General features: G+C 36.6%; 1 protein-coding gene, 1 long non-coding RNA gene and 1 pseudogene across 2 annotated transcripts; 1 reads left to right on the forward strand and 2 right to left on the reverse strand.

Moving 5' to 3' along the window:
* LOC109359867 lies at positions 12,005-15,764 on the forward strand (annotated as a pseudogene).
* On the reverse strand, positions 18,712-19,587 carry LOC109359868. The gene has a single exon (XM_019604561.1). The coding sequence runs from the start codon at positions 19,585-19,587 to the stop codon at positions 18,712-18,714; it is 876 nt and encodes a 291-aa protein (XP_019460106.1).
* Positions 20,867-21,540, reverse strand: LOC109360185. The gene is made up of 3 exons (XR_002109133.1): positions 21,469-21,540; positions 21,054-21,369; positions 20,867-20,969 (listed from the first exon to the last, which is right to left on the reverse strand). It is a non-coding gene; the product is annotated as an uncharacterized LOC109360185 (long non-coding RNA).

Below are 22,552 nucleotides of genomic sequence, written 5' to 3' on the forward strand. Positions count from 1 at the left end.
AACAATACAAGGAAAAGTGTATGAAAATAAACTATGTGATGTACTACACATAGTACTCACTTCTAGGAATGTAAAAACTTACTAAAGTTATACCGAGAAGAATCACTCCAAAAGGAATGCCACGGGAAAGGAAGAATGTTCTCAAAATTCTGCACACTTTGGTTCCATGTTGTGTGGGTCCATTGCCAGTTGTCCTTTGTTCATTTTATTTTGTCCTTTTTCTACAACTGTCTTAGCCTCTCTCACATTTTTATCTTTGCTCATAAGATTACCCCCTTCATTAACAAAAACCTTGTCCTCAAGGTCAGGATAAAGTGTGTGGAAATCAGTCCAATTCTCCCAAGTAGTCTTAGTAGGTAGCATGCCCTCCCACTTAACCTGCACCTGTTGAATTTGTTGGCCTTTATGATTGAGTGTGCGAGAACCAACAATAGCTTGGGGCATAAAAATAGGACCCTGTGTTGTAGTTGTTAATGGTAGTGGCATCGATGGGGTAGAATGTTCTCCCTTGCAAGGCTTTAATGTTGATATGTGAAAAATAGGATGAATTCGGGCAATTGATGGAAGTAGTAGCTTATAAGCAACCTGTCCAATTTGTTCAATGACCGGAAATGGACTGAAGTAACGCATACTCAGTTTTTGATTATGGTATAGAGTAACGGAGTGTTAGCGATATGGCTATAATTTCACAAGCACCATGTTCCCAATTTAGAACTCATCAAAGCGACGTTTCTTATCAACAAACTTCTTCATTATTTGTTGTGTTCGAGCAAGGTTCTCTTTGAGGGTAACAATAGTATCATCTCTTTATACTAATAGTTGCTTCAGGGAAGAGGGGTTTGTGGACTGTGGTTCATAACGAATGAGAACAGGGGGATCTCTACCATACACCACCTTGAATGGTGTCATACCAACGCTGGTATGGAATGAAGTGATATACCAAAACTCAGCCCACGACAACATTTTAGACCAAGATCGAGGGTTGTGGCTTGAGAAACAACGGAGGTGAAGTTCTAAGCATTTATTGATAGCTTCGGATTGACCATCGGTTTGGGGATGGTAAGCAGTGCTCATTGCCAAAGTGGTGCAACTACACTTAAACAAATGCTGCCAAAATTGGCTAGTGAAAACTTTGTCTCTATCAGATACAATGGATTTGGGAAAACCATGAAGTTTAACAATAGTATTGAGAAAAACTTCAGCAATTTTGCAATGTTGTAATCAATCTTCAAAGGAAGAAAATGACTATATTTTGATAACCTATCAATCACAACCAGTATCACAGTGTATGAATTTGACAAGGGAAGTCCCGTTATAAAATCCATAGCCCCGTCCTCCCAAATCTGGTTTGGAATTGGAAGTGATTGCAACAGGCCAGCAGGCACAACAGTTGAATGTTTTGCTTGTTGGCAAATCAAGCGTTGAGACACAAACTGCTTAATATCATTTGTCATAGTAGACCAAAACAATTGAGTAGCAATTCTTGCTTTAGTTCTTGTAACACCGGCATGACCATCTAAAGGGGAAGAGTGAAACTCTTTGAGAATGAGTTGGATTAGTTCAGGCTTTTGTGGCACCACAAGTTGGTTCTTCCAAAATAGCATATTATGCTTAACATGATATTGAGGTGCCAAACTAGTATCTAACAAACATTGATTGTGGATGTCAGCCAATAGATGATCATTATTGATAGCTTCATGAATCAAAGAAACCAATTGTGGCATAGGAACTGACAAGGCAAAACAGAATCAACGAGAAAGACTATCTGCTGATATGTTTTCTTTGTCGGGTTTATACTCAATTGTAAAGTCATACCCAAGAAATTTGTGGAGCCAATGTTATTGTTCTGGAGTATGAATGGACTGATTTGTAAGGGCTTTTAAGCTTTTTTGATCAGTTTTAATGACAAACTTGTGACCAATCAAATAATGATGAAATTTTGCCAAAGCTTCGGTTATAGCATACAATTCATGGATATACGCTGATTGTTTTTGCATCCTGGGCACATTGTTTTTGAGAAATATGCAATAGGATGGCGAGCTTGGCTAAGGACAACCCCTATTCCAGTGTCGGATGCATCGATTTCCAAGGTGAAAGGCATAGTAAAATTAGGAAGTGAGAGTATCGGTGCTTGTATAATTGCATGCTTAAGATTATTGAAAGCCTTAGTTGCCTCATGAGTCCATTGAAAAACATCCTTCTTTAATAAGGAAGTAAGTGGAGTAGCAATAGCAGCATAGTTCTTTATAAATCGTCGGTAATAGCCCGATAATCCCAAGAACCCACATAATTACTTGAGAGTAGTAGGAACTTTCCATTCCATGACAGACTGAATTTTGGATTTATCCATCTCTACACCTTGACTGGATATAGGATGCCCTAAGTAGTCCACCGTTGTGCAACCGAAACAACACTTTGAAAATTTAACAAATAGGACATGTTGCTGCAACAGTTTGAGAACCACTTCTAAATTCTCCAAGTGAGAAGACCAAGTTGGGCTATACGCAAGAATATAATAAAAAAAACCAACACATCCTTGCGGAGCTGCTCCTTAAAAATAGAGTTCAACAGACTTTGGAATGAAGCAGGGGCATTTGAGAGCCCAAAAGGCATAACAAGCCATTCATACAACCCTTGGTGAGTTCGAAATGTCGTTTTATGCCTATCCTCATGAGTGACACGAATTTGATGATATCCCAACCGTAAATCCAATTTGGAAAAATAGGAAGCTCCAAATAATTCATCAAGCATCTCATGTCGGAATTGGAAAAATATCCTTAATAGTTATTGCATTCAGAGTCCTATAATCCGTGCAAAAGCGCCACGAACCATCTTTCTTCTTAACTAGTAAAACTGGTGAAGAGAAAGGGTTTGCACTTGGCTGTATAATACCCTAATTAAGCATATCGGAAACCATCCGATCAATTTCAAATTTCTGACAATGAGGGTATCGATAAGGTCTTACCTTAACAGGATCGCTGCCAGCAAGTAAGGGAATAGAATGATCCTGAAGTCGTGGAGGAGGTAACCCTGTGGGTTCATCAAATATATGCCAATAAGATTGAAGTAGGGCAGCCAAATCCTCAGGTAAGGCAGTTAGAGCATCAATAGAGTTATGTTCCGAGAGTGAATGGAACTGAAAAGTGTAAGATGCATCAATTGAGTGAGTATTTTGAAACCTACGAATGTGATGAAATTGGGCCTGACCTGGTTCCTTTGAAGATTCACCAATTAGAGTGATGAATTTGTTGTTTAAGTAAAACTGGATGGATAAAGCATCATAATCCGACACATGAGGTCCCAAGGTTTTGAGCCAAGGGGTTCCCAACACCAAATCAGCATCGGTGATTGGAAGCAAGTAAACAGGAAGGTGTAGGGTATGACCTTGGATTGTAACAGGAAGGTCAAGTATGAACCTTGTAGCCATGAGGGTGCTGCCATTACCCACCAAAACCTGAAATCGGGGTGATTCTTGAGCTAGGATTTTCAAGCATTGTGCAATGCGCGACTAAAGGAAGTTATCAGAACTTCCACTATCCAACAAAACTTGGATTTGAATACCCTGAATTTGGCCTTGAAAATGAAGAGTACCAGCCCCATGATCAGCTTTGAGAGCATTGAAATATAAGTGATGTTCAGTGTTGTCCTCCGGTGCCGGAGGAGAGTTAGAGGGGTCTGGTGGATCATTTTCTAGTGAAGCATCTTCAATTTCATCTACTTGCAGCAATAGAAAATGCTTATTAGGGCATTTGTGTGTAGGTGAGAATTTGTCATCGCAATAGAAACATAACCCTTTATCACGTCAGATTTGAATTTCAGCAGGGGTAATACTACGAACAGGACGTTGACGGAGGTGGAGCAGGTGTGGGTTAGGTCGAGTTACATGGGTGGGTAGGATGGGGTTTGTGTTTCGGGTTGTAGTGATGGGGTTGGTGTAGGAGTATGGTTTACAAGGTTGGTAATTGGGCTTGGTAGATGGGTTATATTTTTCTTCAAACAGCTTGGCAAAGAAAAAGGCTTTAGACAATGAAGAAGGGTTTTGGGCTACCACCTCTATGTGGATCTTTAGGTTTAAGCTACTAATAAAACAATCCAAAATAGCATCAGGACTAAGGCCATGGGAGCGGTTAGCAAGTGGCGTGAAAACAGTGTAAAAAGCACTAACGGTGGTGATTTGGGTAAGTTTGAACAGAGCAGGTCGGGGGGATTCATAAGGGGAGGGTCCATATTCAAGTTCTAAGGCCATGAATGAAAAGGGTTGTTACGAGTCATCATCTGGAACCAAGGAACAATGTCCTTTTCCATGTGAACGGCTACAATGGTAAGGCGGTGGTGGTCCAGCGTAGAGTAATAATCAAAGAATTGTTCTGCTTTGAAAATCCAATTTAAAACCTCAGAGCCGTCAAATATGGGAAAATCAAGCTTGACGTTTCGCAACTGGAGTGGTTGTTGTCGCTGTGAAGGAGAACCATCAGAGTTCACACTACCATCAAAAGCAGAGGTGATTTGGAGAGTGTTGAGTTGAACTTCCACTCGGTCTAGTCTAGCCATATCAGAGTGACGTGCCTGAACATAATCGTTATGACGAGCATCGATATCCTCCATCATTACTTGCATCGTAGCATTGAGGTTGTTAATGGCAGTCTCCAACCCTTTCATACAAGTGTTTTCCGCCATGGTAGAAGATGAAAGCACCAAATATAATGGTTGAAGTTGGTATGAATAGAATTAGCAATGAAATCCCAGAATTTATATTACCAAGTAGAAACAGTACAAGGAGAAGTGTATGAAAATAGACTATGTGAGGTACTACACACAATACTCACTTCTAGGAATGTAAAAAGTTACTAAAGTTATACCTAGAAGAATCACCCCAAAAGGAATGCCACGGGAAAGGAAGAATGTTCTTAAAATTCTGCACACCTTCCTCAATATCCCTTCCTCTTACTTATGCTGTCAAAAATGAATATTTTTGGTTAGGAATTTTCTTTCTTTGCCTCCTCTTTGGTTCCATGTTGTGCCAGTCCATTGCCAGCTATCCTTTGTTCATTTTATTTTTTTCCTTTTCCTACAACTGTCTCAGCCCCTCTCACATTTTTATCTTTGCTCATAACAGAGAGCAATTTAGTCCACAATTCAACCCACCAACACCATAATTATGATTTCCAGAATCACCACATCAGTACTTGAAGCAGCACAGTATATGCCTGGTGAAAGCATTTATGGTAGATATAATTGTGGCAGCCAAAAAACGTGTTTTCCAGGTAGGAAAACATGGCTTTGTGTCCTGAAATTTTTGGTGGGTGGGAAAAGTTGAAATATCATTACCTGATTATGTTGTTGTACCTGAGTTTGAAGGTTTTAATTAACCAATAAACATACTTAAGTAACACAACTAATAAAAACAATCGTTTTGGTTTCGAAAATAATGAGTTCAAATCTTGAAAAAAATCTTTATGCTTTCATAGATAATAAGTTCAAATTCTGAAATCAATATACCTTCTTTCAGAAATAAAGCTGCCTATTTTTATCTTTCTTCTACCACAGTAGATAAAGTCTTATAAAAAACTGTGACTTCAGAAGCCAGTGGCTTAACAGTAATCCTCTTTACAAAAAAATGTCTAAGAGATTGTCCAACACTCCAACTCATTACAGTGCTGAGAGCCTATGGAGATTGATCACCACTTATATGAATTTGGATCAGTACCCATATTCAGGTAATTGATTGAACAATGTGCACACTCACTATTATTTGTTACTTACTATACCCACTCTTTTTTTTTATAAGCAAATATATTAGAAACGGACACAATGGGTGTCAACCCAATTACAACTCACAAAGTGTAAGGATTAATACACCATTGGGTAAAAGTGTACAACTTAGATCCTGTATTTTTTGAAATCCACAACTAAAGTCTAACTTGAATCGAATCCATAATCTGAGTAAAACTAACTTTGTTCCCCCCTAGAAATAATATCATTTCTTAACTTCCAAATCGACCAAATCACAGCAAACCACAACTTCTCCACATCGATTTCCCTTTACTAATCTTACAAAGGGAATCATGAGTCTTAAGCGATTCCACAATCGAATCCGGCAAAGTAATATGAATTTGAAGCCAAAAATATAACTATTTTAATTTTGCTCATTCAAATAATAACCAATAATTCATATTAATTATTCTCATTTTCTATAATAGCGCATTCTTTCCACATAATCACTTCCGATATGTCTCACAGAAAATAGTAAAAGACATTGCTTTACAAATTAAACATTTTGACTCTTTATAAACAAAATCACACCACATGAACCGTCATTTACTTTTTATTAGCCTAACCCCTATTTCCCATTTCTTGAACTTTATCATTGATAAAGATAAAACCTAGAATGATACAAGGAAAAGTGTATGAAAATAAACTATGTGATGTACTACACATAGTACTCACTTCTAGGAATGTAAAAACTTACTAAAGTTATACCGAGAAGAATCACTCCAAAAGGAATGCCACGGGAAAGGAAGAATGTTCTCAAAATTCTGCACACTTTGGTTCCATGTTGTGTGGGTCCATTGCCAGTTGTCCTTTGTTCATTTTATTTTGTCCTTTTTCTACAACTGTCTTAGCCTCTCTCACATTTTTATCTTTGCTCATAAGATTACCCCCTTCATTAACAAAAACCTTGTCCTCAAGGTCAGGATAAAGTGTGTGGAAATCAGTCCAATTCTCCCAAGTAGTCTTAGTAGGTAGCATGCCCTCCCACTTAACCTGCACCTGTTGAATTTGTTGGCCTTTATGATTGAGTGTGCGAGAACCAACAATAGCTTGGGGCATAAAAATAGGACCCTGTGTTGTAGTTGTTAATGGTAGTGGCATCGATGGGGTAGAATGTTCTCCCTTGCAAGGCTTTAATGTTGATATGTGAAAAATAGGATGAATTCGGGCAATTGATGGAAGTAGTAGCTTATAAGCAACCTGTCCAATTTGTTCAATGACCGGAAATGGACTGAAGTAACGCATACTCAGTTTTTGATTATGGTATAGAGTAACGGAGTGTTAGCGATATGGCTATAATTTCACAAGCACCATGTTCCCAATTTAGAACTCATCAAAGCGACGTTTCTTATCAACAAACTTCTTCATTATTTGTTGTGTTCGAGCAAGGTTCTCTTTGAGGGTAACAATAGTATCATCTCTTTATACTAATAGTTGCTTCAGGGAAGAGGGGTTTGTGGACTGTGGTTCATAACGAATGAGAACAGGGGGATCTCTACCATACACCACCTTGAATGGTGTCATACCAACGCTGGTATGGAATGAAGTGATATACCAAAACTCAGCCCACGACAACATTTTAGACCAAGATCGAGGGTTGTGGCTTGAGAAACAACGGAGGTGAAGTTCTAAGCATTTATTGATAGCTTCGGATTGACCATCGGTTTGGGGATGGTAAGCAGTGCTCATTGCCAAAGTGGTGCAACTACACTTAAACAAATGCTGCCAAAATTGGCTAGTGAAAACTTTGTCTCTATCAGATACAATGGATTTGGGAAAACCATGAAGTTTAACAATAGTATTGAGAAAAACTTCAGCAATTTTGCAATGTTGTAATCAATCTTCAAAGGAAGAAAATGACTATATTTTGATAACCTATCAATCACAACCAGTATCACAGTGTATGAATTTGACAAGGGAAGTCCCGTTATAAAATCCATAGCCCCGTCCTCCCAAATCTGGTTTGGAATTGGAAGTGATTGCAACAGGCCAGCAGGCACAACAGTTGAATGTTTTGCTTGTTGGCAAATCAAGCGTTGAGACACAAACTGCTTAATATCATTTGTCATAGTAGACCAAAACAATTGAGTAGCAATTCTTGCTTTAGTTCTTGTAACACCGGCATGACCATCTAAAGGGGAAGAGTGAAACTCTTTGAGAATGAGTTGGATTAGTTCAGGCTTTTGTGGCACCACAAGTTGGTTCTTCCAAAATAGCATATTATGCTTAACATGATATTGAGGTGCCAAACTAGTATCTAACAAACATTGATTGTGGATGTCAGCCAATAGATGATCATTATTGATAGCTTCATGAATCAAAGAAACCAATTGTGGCATAGGAACTGACAAGGCAAAACAGAATCAACGAGAAAGACTATCTGCTGATATGTTTTCTTTGTCGGGTTTATACTCAATTGTAAAGTCATACCCAAGAAATTTGTGGAGCCAATGTTATTGTTCTGGAGTATGAATGGACTGATTTGTAAGGGCTTTTAAGCTTTTTTGATCAGTTTTAATGACAAACTTGTGACCAATCAAATAATGATGAAATTTTGCCAAAGCTTCGGTTATAGCATACAATTCATGGATATACGCTGATTGTTTTTGCATCCTGGGCACATTGTTTTTGAGAAATATGCAATAGGATGGCGAGCTTGGCTAAGGACAACCCCTATTCCAGTGTCGGATGCATCGATTTCCAAGGTGAAAGGCATAGTAAAATTAGGAAGTGAGAGTATCGGTGCTTGTATAATTGCATGCTTAAGATTATTGAAAGCCTTAGTTGCCTCATGAGTCCATTGAAAAACATCCTTCTTTAATAAGGAAGTAAGTGGAGTAGCAATAGCAGCATAGTTCTTTATAAATCGTCGGTAATAGCCCGATAATCCCAAGAACCCACATAATTACTTGAGAGTAGTAGGAACTTTCCATTCCATGACAGACTGAATTTTGGATTTATCCATCTCTACACCTTGACTGGATATAGGATGCCCTAAGTAGTCCACCGTTGTGCAACCGAAACAACACTTTGAAAATTTAACAAATAGGACATGTTGCTGCAACAGTTTGAGAACCACTTCTAAATTCTCCAAGTGAGAAGACCAAGTTGGGCTATACGCAAGAATATAATAAAAAAAACCAACACATCCTTGCGGAGCTGCTCCTTAAAAATAGAGTTCAACAGACTTTGGAATGAAGCAGGGGCATTTGAGAGCCCAAAAGGCATAACAAGCCATTCATACAACCCTTGGTGAGTTCGAAATGTCGTTTTATGCCTATCCTCATGAGTGACACGAATTTGATGATATCCCAACCGTAAATCCAATTTGGAAAAATAGGAAGCTCCAAATAATTCATCAAGCATCTCATGTCGGAATTGGAAAAATATCCTTAATAGTTATTGCATTCAGAGTCCTATAATCCGTGCAAAAGCGCCACGAACCATCTTTCTTCTTAACTAGTAAAACTGGTGAAGAGAAAGGGTTTGCACTTGGCTGTATAATACCCTAATTAAGCATATCGGAAACCATCCGATCAATTTCAAATTTCTGACAATGAGGGTATCGATAAGGTCTTACCTTAACAGGATCGCTGCCAGCAAGTAAGGGAATAGAATGATCCTGAAGTCGTGGAGGAGGTAACCCTGTGGGTTCATCAAATATATGCCAATAAGATTGAAGTAGGGCAGCCAAATCCTCAGGTAAGGCAGTTAGAGCATCAATAGAGTTATGTTCCGAGAGTGAATGGAACTGAAAAGTGTAAGATGCATCAATTGAGTGAGTATTTTGAAACCTACGAATGTGATGAAATTGGGCCTGACCTGGTTCCTTTGAAGATTCACCAATTAGAGTGATGAATTTGTTGTTTAAGTAAAACTGGATGGATAAAGCATCATAATCCGACACATGAGGTCCCAAGGTTTTGAGCCAAGGGGTTCCCAACACCAAATCAGCATCGGTGATTGGAAGCAAGTAAACAGGAAGGTGTAGGGTATGACCTTGGATTGTAACAGGAAGGTCAAGTATGAACCTTGTAGCCATGAGGGTGCTGCCATTACCCACCAAAACCTGAAATCGGGGTGATTCTTGAGCTAGGATTTTCAAGCATTGTGCAATGCGCGACTAAAGGAAGTTATCAGAACTTCCACTATCCAACAAAACTTGGATTTGAATACCCTGAATTTGGCCTTGAAAATGAAGAGTACCAGCCCCATGATCAGCTTTGAGAGCATTGAAATATAAGTGATGTTCAGTGTTGTCCTCCGGTGCCGGAGGAGAGTTAGAGGGGTCTGGTGGATCATTTTCTAGTGAAGCATCTTCAATTTCATCTACTTGCAGCAATAGAAAATGCTTATTAGGGCATTTGTGTGTAGGTGAGAATTTGTCATCGCAATAGAAACATAACCCTTTATCACGTCAGATTTGAATTTCAGCAGGGGTAATACTACGAACAGGACGTTGACGGAGGTGGAGCAGGTGTGGGTTAGGTCGAGTTACATGGGTGGGTAGGATGGGGTTTGTGTTTCGGGTTGTAGTGATGGGGTTGGTGTAGGAGTATGGTTTACAAGGTTGGTAATTGGGCTTGGTAGATGGGTTATATTTTTCTTCAAACAGCTTGGCAAAGAAAAAGGCTTTAGACAATGAAGAAGGGTTTTGGGCTACCACCTCTATGTGGATCTTTAGGTTTAAGCTACTAATAAAACAATCCAAAATAGCATCAGGACTAAGGCCATGGGAGCGGTTAGCAAGTGGCGTGAAAACAGTGTAAAAAGCACTAACGGTGGTGATTTGGGTAAGTTTGAACAGAGCAGGTCGGGGGGATTCATAAGGGGAGGGTCCATATTCAAGTTCTAAGGCCATGAATGAAAAGGGTTGTTACGAGTCATCATCTGGAACCAAGGAACAATGTCCTTTTCCATGTGAACGGCTACAATGGTAAGGCGGTGGTGGTCCAGCGTAGAGTAATAATCAAAGAATTGTTCTGCTTTGAAAATCCAATTTAAAACCTCAGAGCCGTCAAATATGGGAAAATCAAGCTTGACGTTTCGCAACTGGAGTGGTTGTTGTCGCTGTGAAGGAGAACCATCAGAGTTCACACTACCATCAAAAGCAGAGGTGATTTGGAGAGTGTTGAGTTGAACTTCCACTCGGTCTAGTCTAGCCATATCAGAGTGACGTGCCTGAACATAATCGTTATGACGAGCATCGATATCCTCCATCATTACTTGCATCGTAGCATTGAGGTTGTTAATGGCAGTCTCCAACCCTTTCATACAAGTGTTTTCCGCCATGGTAGAAGATGAAAGCACCAAATATAATGGTTGAAGTTGGTATGAATAGAATTAGCAATGAAATCCCAGAATTTATATTACCAAGTAGAAACAGTACAAGGAGAAGTGTATGAAAATAGACTATGTGAGGTACTACACACAATACTCACTTCTAGGAATGTAAAAAGTTACTAAAGTTATACCTAGAAGAATCACCCCAAAAGGAATGCCACGGGAAAGGAAGAATGTTCTTAAAATTCTGCACACCTTCCTCAATATCCCTTCCTCTTACTTATGCTGTCAAAAATGAATATTTTTGGTTAGGAATTTTCTTTCTTTGCCTCCTCTTTGGTTCCATGTTGTGCCAGTCCATTGCCAGCTATCCTTTGTTCATTTTATTTTTTTCCTTTTCCTACAACTGTCTCAGCCCCTCTCACATTTTTATCTTTGCTCATAACAGAGAGCAATTTAGTCCACAATTCAACCCACCAACACCATAATTATGATTTCCAGAATCACCACATCAGTACTTGAAGCAGCACAGTATATGCCTGGTGAAAGCATTTATGGTAGATATAATTGTGGCAGCCAAAAAACGTGTTTTCCAGGTAGGAAAACATGGCTTTGTGTCCTGAAATTTTTGGTGGGTGGGAAAAGTTGAAATATCATTACCTGATTATGTTGTTGTACCTGAGTTTGAAGGTTTTAATTAACCAATAAACATACTTAAGTAACACAACTAATAAAAACAATCGTTTTGGTTTCGAAAATAATGAGTTCAAATCTTGAAAAAAATCTTTATGCTTTCATAGATAATAAGTTCAAATTCTGAAATCAATATACCTTCTTTCAGAAATAAAGCTGCCTATTTTTATCTTTCTTCTACCACAGTAGATAAAGTCTTATAAAAAACTGTGACTTCAGAAGCCAGTGGCTTAACAGTAATCCTCTTTACAAAAAAATGTCTAAGAGATTGTCCAACACTCCAACTCATTACAGTGCTGAGAGCCTATGGAGATTGATCACCACTTATATGAATTTGGATCAGTACCCATATTCAGGTAATTGATTGAACAATGTGCACACTCACTATTATTTGTTACTTACTATACCCACTCTTTTTTTTTATAAGCAAATATATTAGAAACGGACACAATGGGTGTCAACCCAATTACAACTCACAAAGTGTAAGGATTAATACACCATTGGGTAAAAGTGTACAACTTAGATCCTGTATTTTTTGAAATCCACAACTAAAGTCTAACTTGAATCGAATCCATAATCTGAGTAAAACTAACTTTGTTCCCCCCTAGAAATAATATCATTTCTTAACTTCCAAATCGACCAAATCACAGCAAACCACAACTTCTCCACATCGATTTCCCTTTACTAATCTTACAAAGGGAATCATGAGTCTTAAGCGATTCCACAATCGAATCCGGCAAAGTAATATGAATTTGAAGCCAAAAATATAACTATTTTAATTTTGCTCATTCAAATAATAACCAATAATTCATATTAATTATTCTCATTTTCTATAATAGCGCATTCTTTCCACATAATCACTTCCGATATGTCTCACAGAAAATAGTAAAAGACATTGCTTTACAAATTAAACATTTTGACTCTTTATAAACAAAATCACACCACATGAACCGTCATTTACTTTTTATTAGCCTAACCCCTATTTCCCATTTCTTGAACTTTATCATTGATAAAGATAAAACCTAGAATGGATTCATCAAGTTAGAAACTTGAATAGTAAGTAATTCAAATTCATCACATGCTATATCCCACATTTTAATTTTTAAAATGTTTGTATAAAAATATTATAAACAATTGATGAGGCGTCCAAATTAATTTAGGATATCATCTAGGTATTAGGTAAATGACGGAGATGTCAACAAAATGTAGGAGATTATAAAAAAATAATTTTGAATTGGATACCTATGGTGAGATGTTTGACACATGTCAAAGGAATATAAAAAATGTATCGATGTTGGAAGTATCTAAGACACAGAGACACTTCTATAGGAAGAGGTGTTGGTACTTTATAAAGGATGAGCCTCGACATAATGGTGAGGTTACTTGCTTTATAATATGAAGATTATGAATTCAAATCCTGTAAATAATCTCTCTACTTTAGGAGATAAGGGTACCTATATTTATTTTTCTTATACAGAGTCTCAAACATTACTAGGCTGCCTTTTACAAATTGGACATAATTGTAAGGAGATATTTTATTCTTATTTATATTATTTATACAATACGTTTCAATCACAAGCCTCCAATCCACTAGTAGCTTACTTGTCAATACCAATCCCACCTCTTTGCCACGGTTTCCTACACAATTGAAATTGTAAAGTGAATACGTCCTAAGGTAGTGGAGATTGAACCTACCAGTGAAGAGTATCAACTTACTCTAAGGCGTAATCTCAATCAGACTAGACAGCCATCCAAGAGAGCCTTTCTTTATCATCATGCAAGTAATTTCTAGGGAATCAGACTTTTGAACATATACACGAGGCTTTCATTCAGTGGGGTCTGGAAAGATAGATATATGTAACCTTACCCCGTAGATAGATAAGCAGTTTCCAGGATCTGAAATTGTGAGTAAAAAAGATTGCCATAATATGGAATACTGTCATATAAACCATGTAATCTATTTCACGTACGTATTACATGGGAAGTTCAGCAGTCAGAGCCTGTATCAAATGATAACCTGAGCTATTACTTACTAAGTAGTTCCTTATTCTGTGACAACCACTATTACTATAAACTTGTAAGGGGGAGAGTTATGCAAACAAAAGTTGTAAATGATGCTAGCATAATATCTTGAATAAATTATTTCAACTTAGAACAACTTACTGACTCATAAGATCACAGTTCCAATAGCCAACAGAAACCACTCGTGAAACCTCTATTCCTTCCATACTTTGGTTGGATTTTAAAACTCCTTCCAGTTTTCACAAAAAGAAGAAAAACTCAACAACCGCTGTACCAAACTCCATGTAAAAGTAGTTCATATTCTGATTTGTTCTAGTATTTGACCAAATAATACATGTTGAATACAGCCGCAGAGAACTGTAGCAGTATTCCGATTCGATTCAAAGAAATCTCAGGCGTGGTTTCAGCACAACTTTCTTTCAGGTTTGCAGCTGACAAATAGGTAATTTATTTTCAATTCAATCTGCTATCATCTCTATATCCTTTACTATCTATGACAGAAGCTCGTGGATGTTGGAAGTTCAGATAAATACGCCAAGGCACCACCTTGTACCTGGTCAGCCATTCCTCGTCGGAGTTAAGAGGAGAAGCTTTGGAGGATTTGAGTACCAATGGAGGGTGTCATTTTTGGTATATTAGTATCCTCCAGCAGTTCATCTCAAAAGCACAAGCTATATTCTGATGAGACTTAGCCTCTATGCAAAAAATTGGGAATATGAATGATTCACTATATTATGTAGGAGGGAAAGATGGCCGAGTGGTTCAAGGCGTAGCATTGGAATGCTATGTAGGCTTTTTGTTTACTCACAATTTTGAAATCTAAATTCACACATAATGAAGGCAAAAGACTAGACAAGACTTTCTGGAAAATGTTAAATTTCAATGCCTATGTTAGATACCATGTAAAGGTAATATATATATCAATATTAATTTTGCTTCTTAAGGACTAACTCTATATAAGTCACTATTTATGATAACTTTAAGTGACATCTACAGAGCACTGAAGGTTTTATTCAAATAAGGATGAGGAAACGTTTGGAAATTTTGGTTAATGTACATAAACAGCTTAAGTATAACATTAAGTTCATTGTTAGGACAAAAAATCTGGTTTAGGCATCATTAAGAATTGGGCTGAACTGTGAGATCTAAATGAGACCGACCCAAATTGGAAGGAGTAGCTACCATACAGCATGTCCTACGCCAAAACTATACTATTGGCATTACAGACAAACATCCACCATAAATAGTTAAACATAGTGATAAAATATTGATCCCTTTATATTTCATGCTGGTTCTGAACCATACAAACACAGAAGAAAATGACCAAAGCAAATGACATCAAGTCTGTTTTCTCCCAATACATTCAACTTTGTCGACAATATCATTCACAGATTAAGGAGATAGCCTACAGTGTAAACTTCTTACAGAAATATCCCTTATAGGCTTATGCTTGTAAAGTACGCACACAAGTGCTATAGTATACACTTACATTCATAGATATGGATGAAAGCAAATATAATGTGAGAAAACCAGAAATTTGTCTGGAAGCACCTTGATGGTTCATTTACAATTTCTTTTCAGCTGCAGGATGTCGGAAGAAACTAGTAAGATCATGTAAATATAACATCCTGAAAAAACGATGGGGCAACTTTAGCAGAAAAATAAAGACGCGTTTCCGATTTTAAATTCATGGATTTGGACGATTTCGTCAAAACTGGTTGAGGTTCCCAAAATTTTCTTCAGCAGGATATACAAAATTAGAATAGTTTGTTTCGTCATTTGTTATTTTTCCTATGTAATAATGGACTTCAACTAAGTGAGATGGACCTGGAAGATAATGCTTTCCTACACTAATTTTTCAAGGGTATAACTATAAATTACTCACTTTCAATAACTTGATTGTAAACAATAAAGAGAATAATCATTTTTCTTGACATCTACCGAATTTGTGATGGTGTAATGTTTAGAAATCTATAGATCAGCAAGACCACTGTGCTAAAGGTATTTAATAATTATAGCTATAACAATGAAGTTTAATATTGAAATATTCCACAAAAGATGTGGGAAATTACCCAAGGGGTAATCCATCAAAGTTAGATTTGAATACTCAAGCAGAAAAGTCTAGGACTGAAGAGTGTAGTACTAAAACAGGTCTTTTACCTCATTCGTACCTAATCTAATGTGATTGAATCTATGAATTCTCAATACTGAACACTTTTTTCTCCTCATTGCTTAATATAATTTGACTAGAAGAAAGCAAGGGAACAACCCTAGCTTCTTGAAAAATCTCAGTTCCCCAATAAGTTTCTTTATCAGGTTCAACTTTTATCTGTATCTAGAATTTTGATGCATCTAACAACCTATAGCAGGCAAAAAGTTTCTCCATTGCTCATGTATTTACCTGGGACAGCAGCATCACCATCAATATTTTCACCTTAGAAAATCCAAGAGTCCTTGGTTTCGAGAATCAGAGGCTCAAAGTACTGTACCTGTTGTACTATTTATTGCTACCTTAAGATTGCTAATGATGTTTTTATCATATGCTACTATATCAGAACACTTGTCTTATCAGCTCATGATTTTTTATTAATTCCTCTCCTACCAAAGGACACAAACCATATGGATGACGCACTAATGGAAAAATAAACAGAAGAAAACCTTTACTTGAATCATTATACAAACCTTCAGCTCAGGAATTAATAAACATGATTAGGTACCAGATACAGTTCCCTATCACATATATAAGTTTTCTATACGAATTTAATCGGTCACACTCACAGAAAGCAGTCTTTAAATGTGTTTTCTCACTAGCAGAACCAGCACAATTTCTTTGGGGATATAAAACAGAATCAACACAGTTAAGTAAGACTACAGAAGAAGTCAAAACACTGAGGAAAAGCAAAAGGGGGCGCCAAACTATAGTTACGTGCTTATGATCAATTCTACACATTATTTGATAGGATGTGATGGAAGGTATATCAAGAAGGAAGAGGAGTGTAGCACAGGATCCTAACTGTATAAATAACAATTAGTGAGAGTAAGTTGGTTATCTTGGAAAACAAGTTAATTGGTTGGTACTGGGAGAGAGGAGGTTCTCTAGAATAAACCTCTGGGTATTCGTTGTATTTTTCTGTTTTTCTACCTAGTTCAGCATCATTATTACTTTGATAATGACTTAGGAGCATAGGGTTAATAATATAAGTCTAGATTTCCTTTCTATTCCTAAATCACTTTGATAATGATCTTGAGAAAACGACTTTAAAGGCCATTACGAATTTCTTTCATGCCATTTGGATTAATAAAGGTACCGTCAACATTTCAAACGCTCATGAATGAAGTCGTCAAACCTTTTCTTTAAACATGTGTGCTTATCGTTTTTGATGATATACCAATTTTCAGTTCTTCTATGGAGCTACTCTTACAGCCTTCATGGGCAGTTCTTCAAGTACTACAGGATAACCAACTGAAAGTGAACAAAAAGAAGTGCACTTTTGGTCAAAATAGTTTGTAATATTTGGGTCACATATTGGATAAGGGAGTTTCAGCCGATCCTAAGAAAATTGAAGCAGTGTTGATCAGGTTGCAGCAACTCCCTGACCATGAGAATAGCTGGGAACCAGCTAAGAGCATACAGGACCATTTCCTACTTATTACCTTGAGGACAAGGTGGCTCTTTTACGGGAGAATATTGATAGGATGTATGGGAAGATATATAGAGAAGGAAGAGGAGAGTAGCACAGGATCCTAACTGAATAAATAAAAATTAATGAGAGTTAGTTGGATGGGATTGGGAGAGACGAGGTTCTCTCGAATAAATCTGTGGGTATTCATTGTATTTTTCTGTTTTTCTACCTACTTATGCATCATCATTTAGGAACTTAGGGTTCATCAATATAAATCTAGTTTTCCTTTCTACTCCTAAACTAATTTACCAGTTTCTATCACTACTCCAGAATACAATGCTCGCTGCTCAAGAAACAGAAAACGGAACAGTAATTTTTGCTACCTTCTTCCCCTTGTATTCAATTTTAAGTTACATCTAACAATAAAACTGATAAGCATATGTATCAACACTCAATGCTGACCTTTTCTTAATCACTCATTCACTCTCCAGAAGCAGATTAAAAAGCACATAAAAGATCAGACTTAACTCTCTTATAAGGACTAAAAATCTAAAAACTGACATTGTTATGTTTTTTTGATGCACAGTAACTATAAGAGTACTTAACGATTATGTTGAATTTCTCATCAATGCATATTCTTTTCCAAAATAAGATATTTGGATTTTTTTCACCATTCCATTCCCCTGGAAAAAATGCAAAATAAGACTGTAAGTGCATGAAGAACACACAGCTATTGAACTATGGCTCCTCCTGTTCACACACACGCACAAAAAAAGACAATTAACAATGACATATGTATTAGCTTATCAGTATCTAAAAGTTGGAACTTAGAAGTCAAACATCACCCAACATATTCTTCATTCACAAAAGACAACATTTTGCCATTTGCTACTCCAGTGTATAAAAACCTTCAATTCTAGAACAAGTCAAAATTTGAGAACATCTTGATCATGGAAAGAAACATATGTCGTAAATACACTTCATTTACAAGGTAACGTCAAATGATTACCTGTAGATTCCGTTATGGAATTTCCTCTCAAATTTTGCGAAGCATAACAACTCAATGTAAAAGATGTATGATATAGCAATAGATGCCAGACATCAAGCTTATTCGAAAACCCAAATGCTATAACTTTCATTGATTGTAAACACAGTGTCCAAATTCTGAAATATGTTGAGATGAAACATTGCTACAAAGTCAGTTCAATAGTAAATACACTAAAGAAAGGTTGCTAAGCACTGACTGCCTGTCAGGGAAAAAACTAATGATGCACATTGCACACTTCCTTTCTTTCATGTTACCAAAATCACACATATCTCACTCCATCTCCAATTCAGGAATAGCTCGCACCCGATTGCTCGTCGATTCAAGCTCAGATAGCAATGGCCCCCTTGCCTCCCCACCTCTCAAGTTCCGAATACTCGCCAACACCCCAAACAATCCAAAAGCCAAAACCATCACCACAAGGGCATGCAAAGTGAACAACAAATTCATCAAAGCAACACCCCTCAATCTATCCTCATCAAGATCACACTTAACATCAATACTCTCCTGCTGAGGGTCCAAAAAGGAAGAAATTTTCTGACACCCTCTCAATCCAAAAGCATCAGTGTACAATGAAAACCCGGCCTGAAGCAACCAAGTACCCTTAAAAACCAACCCACATGACAAAGAGAAATCAGCAAAGAAAGCATTTGGCTTAACTGACAAATAAAAGCAAGAAGCAGCACAAACAAGAGTCAACCCACCAAATAAACCATACACAACACCAGCAAGACCTGAAACCCCTTCACTCATCACATAATACTCAACCAAAAAAACAACCCCACCAATAACAAAAACAAAACTTTCATTCAGAAATGATGATGTAGCAACATACTCATATCCTATGATCAAAATGATCAAGACCCAGAAGGCTAAAAGTGTAAATGATTGATGAAAGAATGAAAATTTATAACTGGGGTGGCCAGATAAAGAGAGAAAGAGGAAAAACTCAGAGAATGAAGCAATGGGGAGGGTAATGATGAGAGCAAAAAGATCGATGTTTTTCCATTTGGGATCAGAGAAATACCAAAGCTTGGATCTAAAGTGAGATGGGTTATGAAGGTAAAGAGAAGAGGAAGAGATTAAACGATGAAGGCCAATTGGGAACAAGAAGAGGAATGCTGAGAAATTGGTTGCCACAGATGCCATATGTGTTAAGGTTGTTCTGCTTCCTCTGCTTGGTTTTTTTGGTTTTCTCTGACTATGAAACACGTACACATGAAGCCTTGTTGTTGAGAAGAATTAGTCTTTCTTTTATAAATAAAAAATAGAACTCTCTCACTGGTTTAATCTCCACTCCTTTTGACTTTTTGTATGTGAAAGTTTGGTGTTTGAAACCTAATTTATTATCAATTTGTAGCTGATTGTGGTAAGTTTAGATATTAAATATATTACTATAAATATGTTTTTTATTTGTATAAAATTATTTTTTATATAAATTTCTTCTAGTCTCATTTCATTATACAGAACAAGTTATTTCGTTGATGCGAGACCTTTGAAGTCAAACCTAGGTTCAATATTTGTTCGAGGCAATAATCCTATTAGGTACTTGAACATTTTCCAATTAGGTACTTGAACATTTTCCAATTAGGTACGTGAATATTTTTCAATTGGGTACTTGAATATTTTCCAATTAGGTACTTGACTTATCGTCAGATTCTCATTAGGTACTTGAATATTTTCCAGTTGTTTCATCTCGTTTATGATTATTGCTTCTATGAACATAGTCACTAAATAATCCCAACATGTTACATAGGGTATATATTGTATAATAATTGTTCTGATTTATGCAATTTTGTCTATTCCTCTATGTAAGTAGCCTAATGTTCTATTTTTGGGTGGCCTATGCAAAGGTTTGAATTTTTATCATTTGTTCAGTCATCAAAGACATATTGTGCAAGCTAGTTTCTGCTGTCATCATAAAAACATAAAGTCTTATCTGATTGGGGGACCTTCATTCTTCCTGTTGTATCGAATTCTCTAGTAACACTTACATGTTTCTATGTGTGTAGTGGGTAGACCTGTCAAAACGGGCTACCCGGACGGGTTCGAGCTAGCCCACTTTTAATTCAGGCTAAGACGGGCCGGGCTAAAAAGTCTGGTTATATTTTATGTTTTTTAAATTGAGGCCCAAGCTCGCCCAAAGCGGGCTGTGGGTTGTGGCGGCCCGGCCCGGATTATTTATATTAAAAAATTAAATAACATAAATTTTACAACCTTTTTATATTTACACAATTTTTTTTAATAAAGTAAACAATTGTAACTTTTTTGTTGCATCTTCTACTAGAATACTTTAAAGGTCTTGAATTGCCTAATCATAATAATATAATTGTCAAATATTAAATCCTTACACTTTAGTCAAAATATTAGATTCATAGTAACCACAAAGTATTAGAAAATAGAAAACACATACATAAAACAAAATCAACATTCGTCTTATTGAACAATTGATTCTAAACCTCCATGAGAAAGTTTTACGTCTTCAATATCAATGGCATCTCGCTCATCATCATCCTCTTCATTATCATATTCTATAATAAAAATTAATTTATGATATAAAATTGAATGATTAGTTTAAAGTATATAGGAAAATTTGAACTTAAAAAAGAACTTACCGACAAAACCATGTAACCAACTACGTGTGCACAAGAGGGCTTGGACTGTTTCATCATTTAAAGAACTTCTATACTTGTTCAAAACTCGAGCACCAATGCTAAAAGCAGATTCCGATGCAACTGTAGTTATTGGAATGCTTAATATATCACAAGCCATCTTTGAAAGAGTAGGACATGCACGACTTCGATCCTTCGATTAAGATAAAACATCAAAACACACATTTTGTGGTATTTGTTCTAGATCTGCTTCTAAATAAATATCAAGTTCACTTTTCCCACGAGAGGTTGTTCTCTTTGTGTTATTATGTTGTTCAAACTACAAAATAAATAGCTAATTTATTAAACTATAGTATTACATATGCATATGAAGAATGAAAAATGAAATAGTGATACAAAATTTGTAAAATTAACTTACACGGGCTTGGTATAAGGGTACTTGAAATTTCTTTCTATTTCTTCCTCCTAATGAAGATGAAGCATGCACTTGCGAAAGACTCTCATTTGATTGATCATCATTGTTGACATATTCATCATAAAGTCTATACAAATTCATTTGGATCTGTTTCACCTTCTCCACCTAAAATGGATTTACTTCTTCGTATAAACATTGCACAAAATCAAGTTTTTTAGATGGATCAAGAATAGCATCAAATGCCAATACCATAGTATAGTCACTCCAATACTTTTCAATTTTGGCTTTCATATTGCGAGCCATTTGTTGAATCACCAAATCTTCATTTGTCAATATAGAGTTCAAAAGACACTCTATAGTCCATATTTCCCCCAAATACAAATTTGATGTGGGGTAAGAAGAACCAGATATCAACTTTGTAATATTGTTAAATGGTCTCAGAAAGTCACATATTATTTCAGCTCTACTCCACCCATCTTCTGATGGACACCAAATATAATTTATATCATGCAAACTAAAACTAGTAAATACATGTCGATAATTGATTGCACTCTCAAGCATTATAAAAGTAGAGTTCCATCTAGTGACACAATCAGATCTCAACCCAATTGATGTATCTATCCCACCAACCAATGCAACACAAGCAAAAAATTGTCTTGTTCTACTTTCACTAACCTTAATATATTTCACACTTTGTCTAATTTTTTGTAATGCATCGCTAGCAACCTTCAAACCATCTTGAACAATGAGGTTCAAGATATGAGCACAACATCTTACATGAAAGAATTCTCTATTAAGCAACAAATTTTTTGACAATGCTAAATGTTCTTTCACATGGTTTTGCATATTGTCATTTGAGGTAGCGTTATCCAAAGTGAGGGAAAAACTTTTTTTCAATTCCCCATTCTCTTAAAAATTCCATCACTTTCAATGCTATTCTTTCCTGGTATGTGGAGGTTTCATGTGAGCAAATGCAAGAATCTTACTATTTAATTTCCATTCAGTATCAACATAATGAGCAGTCAAAGAAATGAATTCATGATTCGTGCATGCAGTCCAACAATCAGAAGTTAAACATACCCTACCA

This window comes from Lupinus angustifolius, chromosome LG11 (genome assembly GCF_001865875.1).
Source record: "Lupinus angustifolius cultivar Tanjil chromosome LG11, LupAngTanjil_v1.0, whole genome shotgun sequence".
NCBI classification, from domain to species: Eukaryota; Viridiplantae; Streptophyta; class Magnoliopsida; order Fabales; family Fabaceae; genus Lupinus; species Lupinus angustifolius.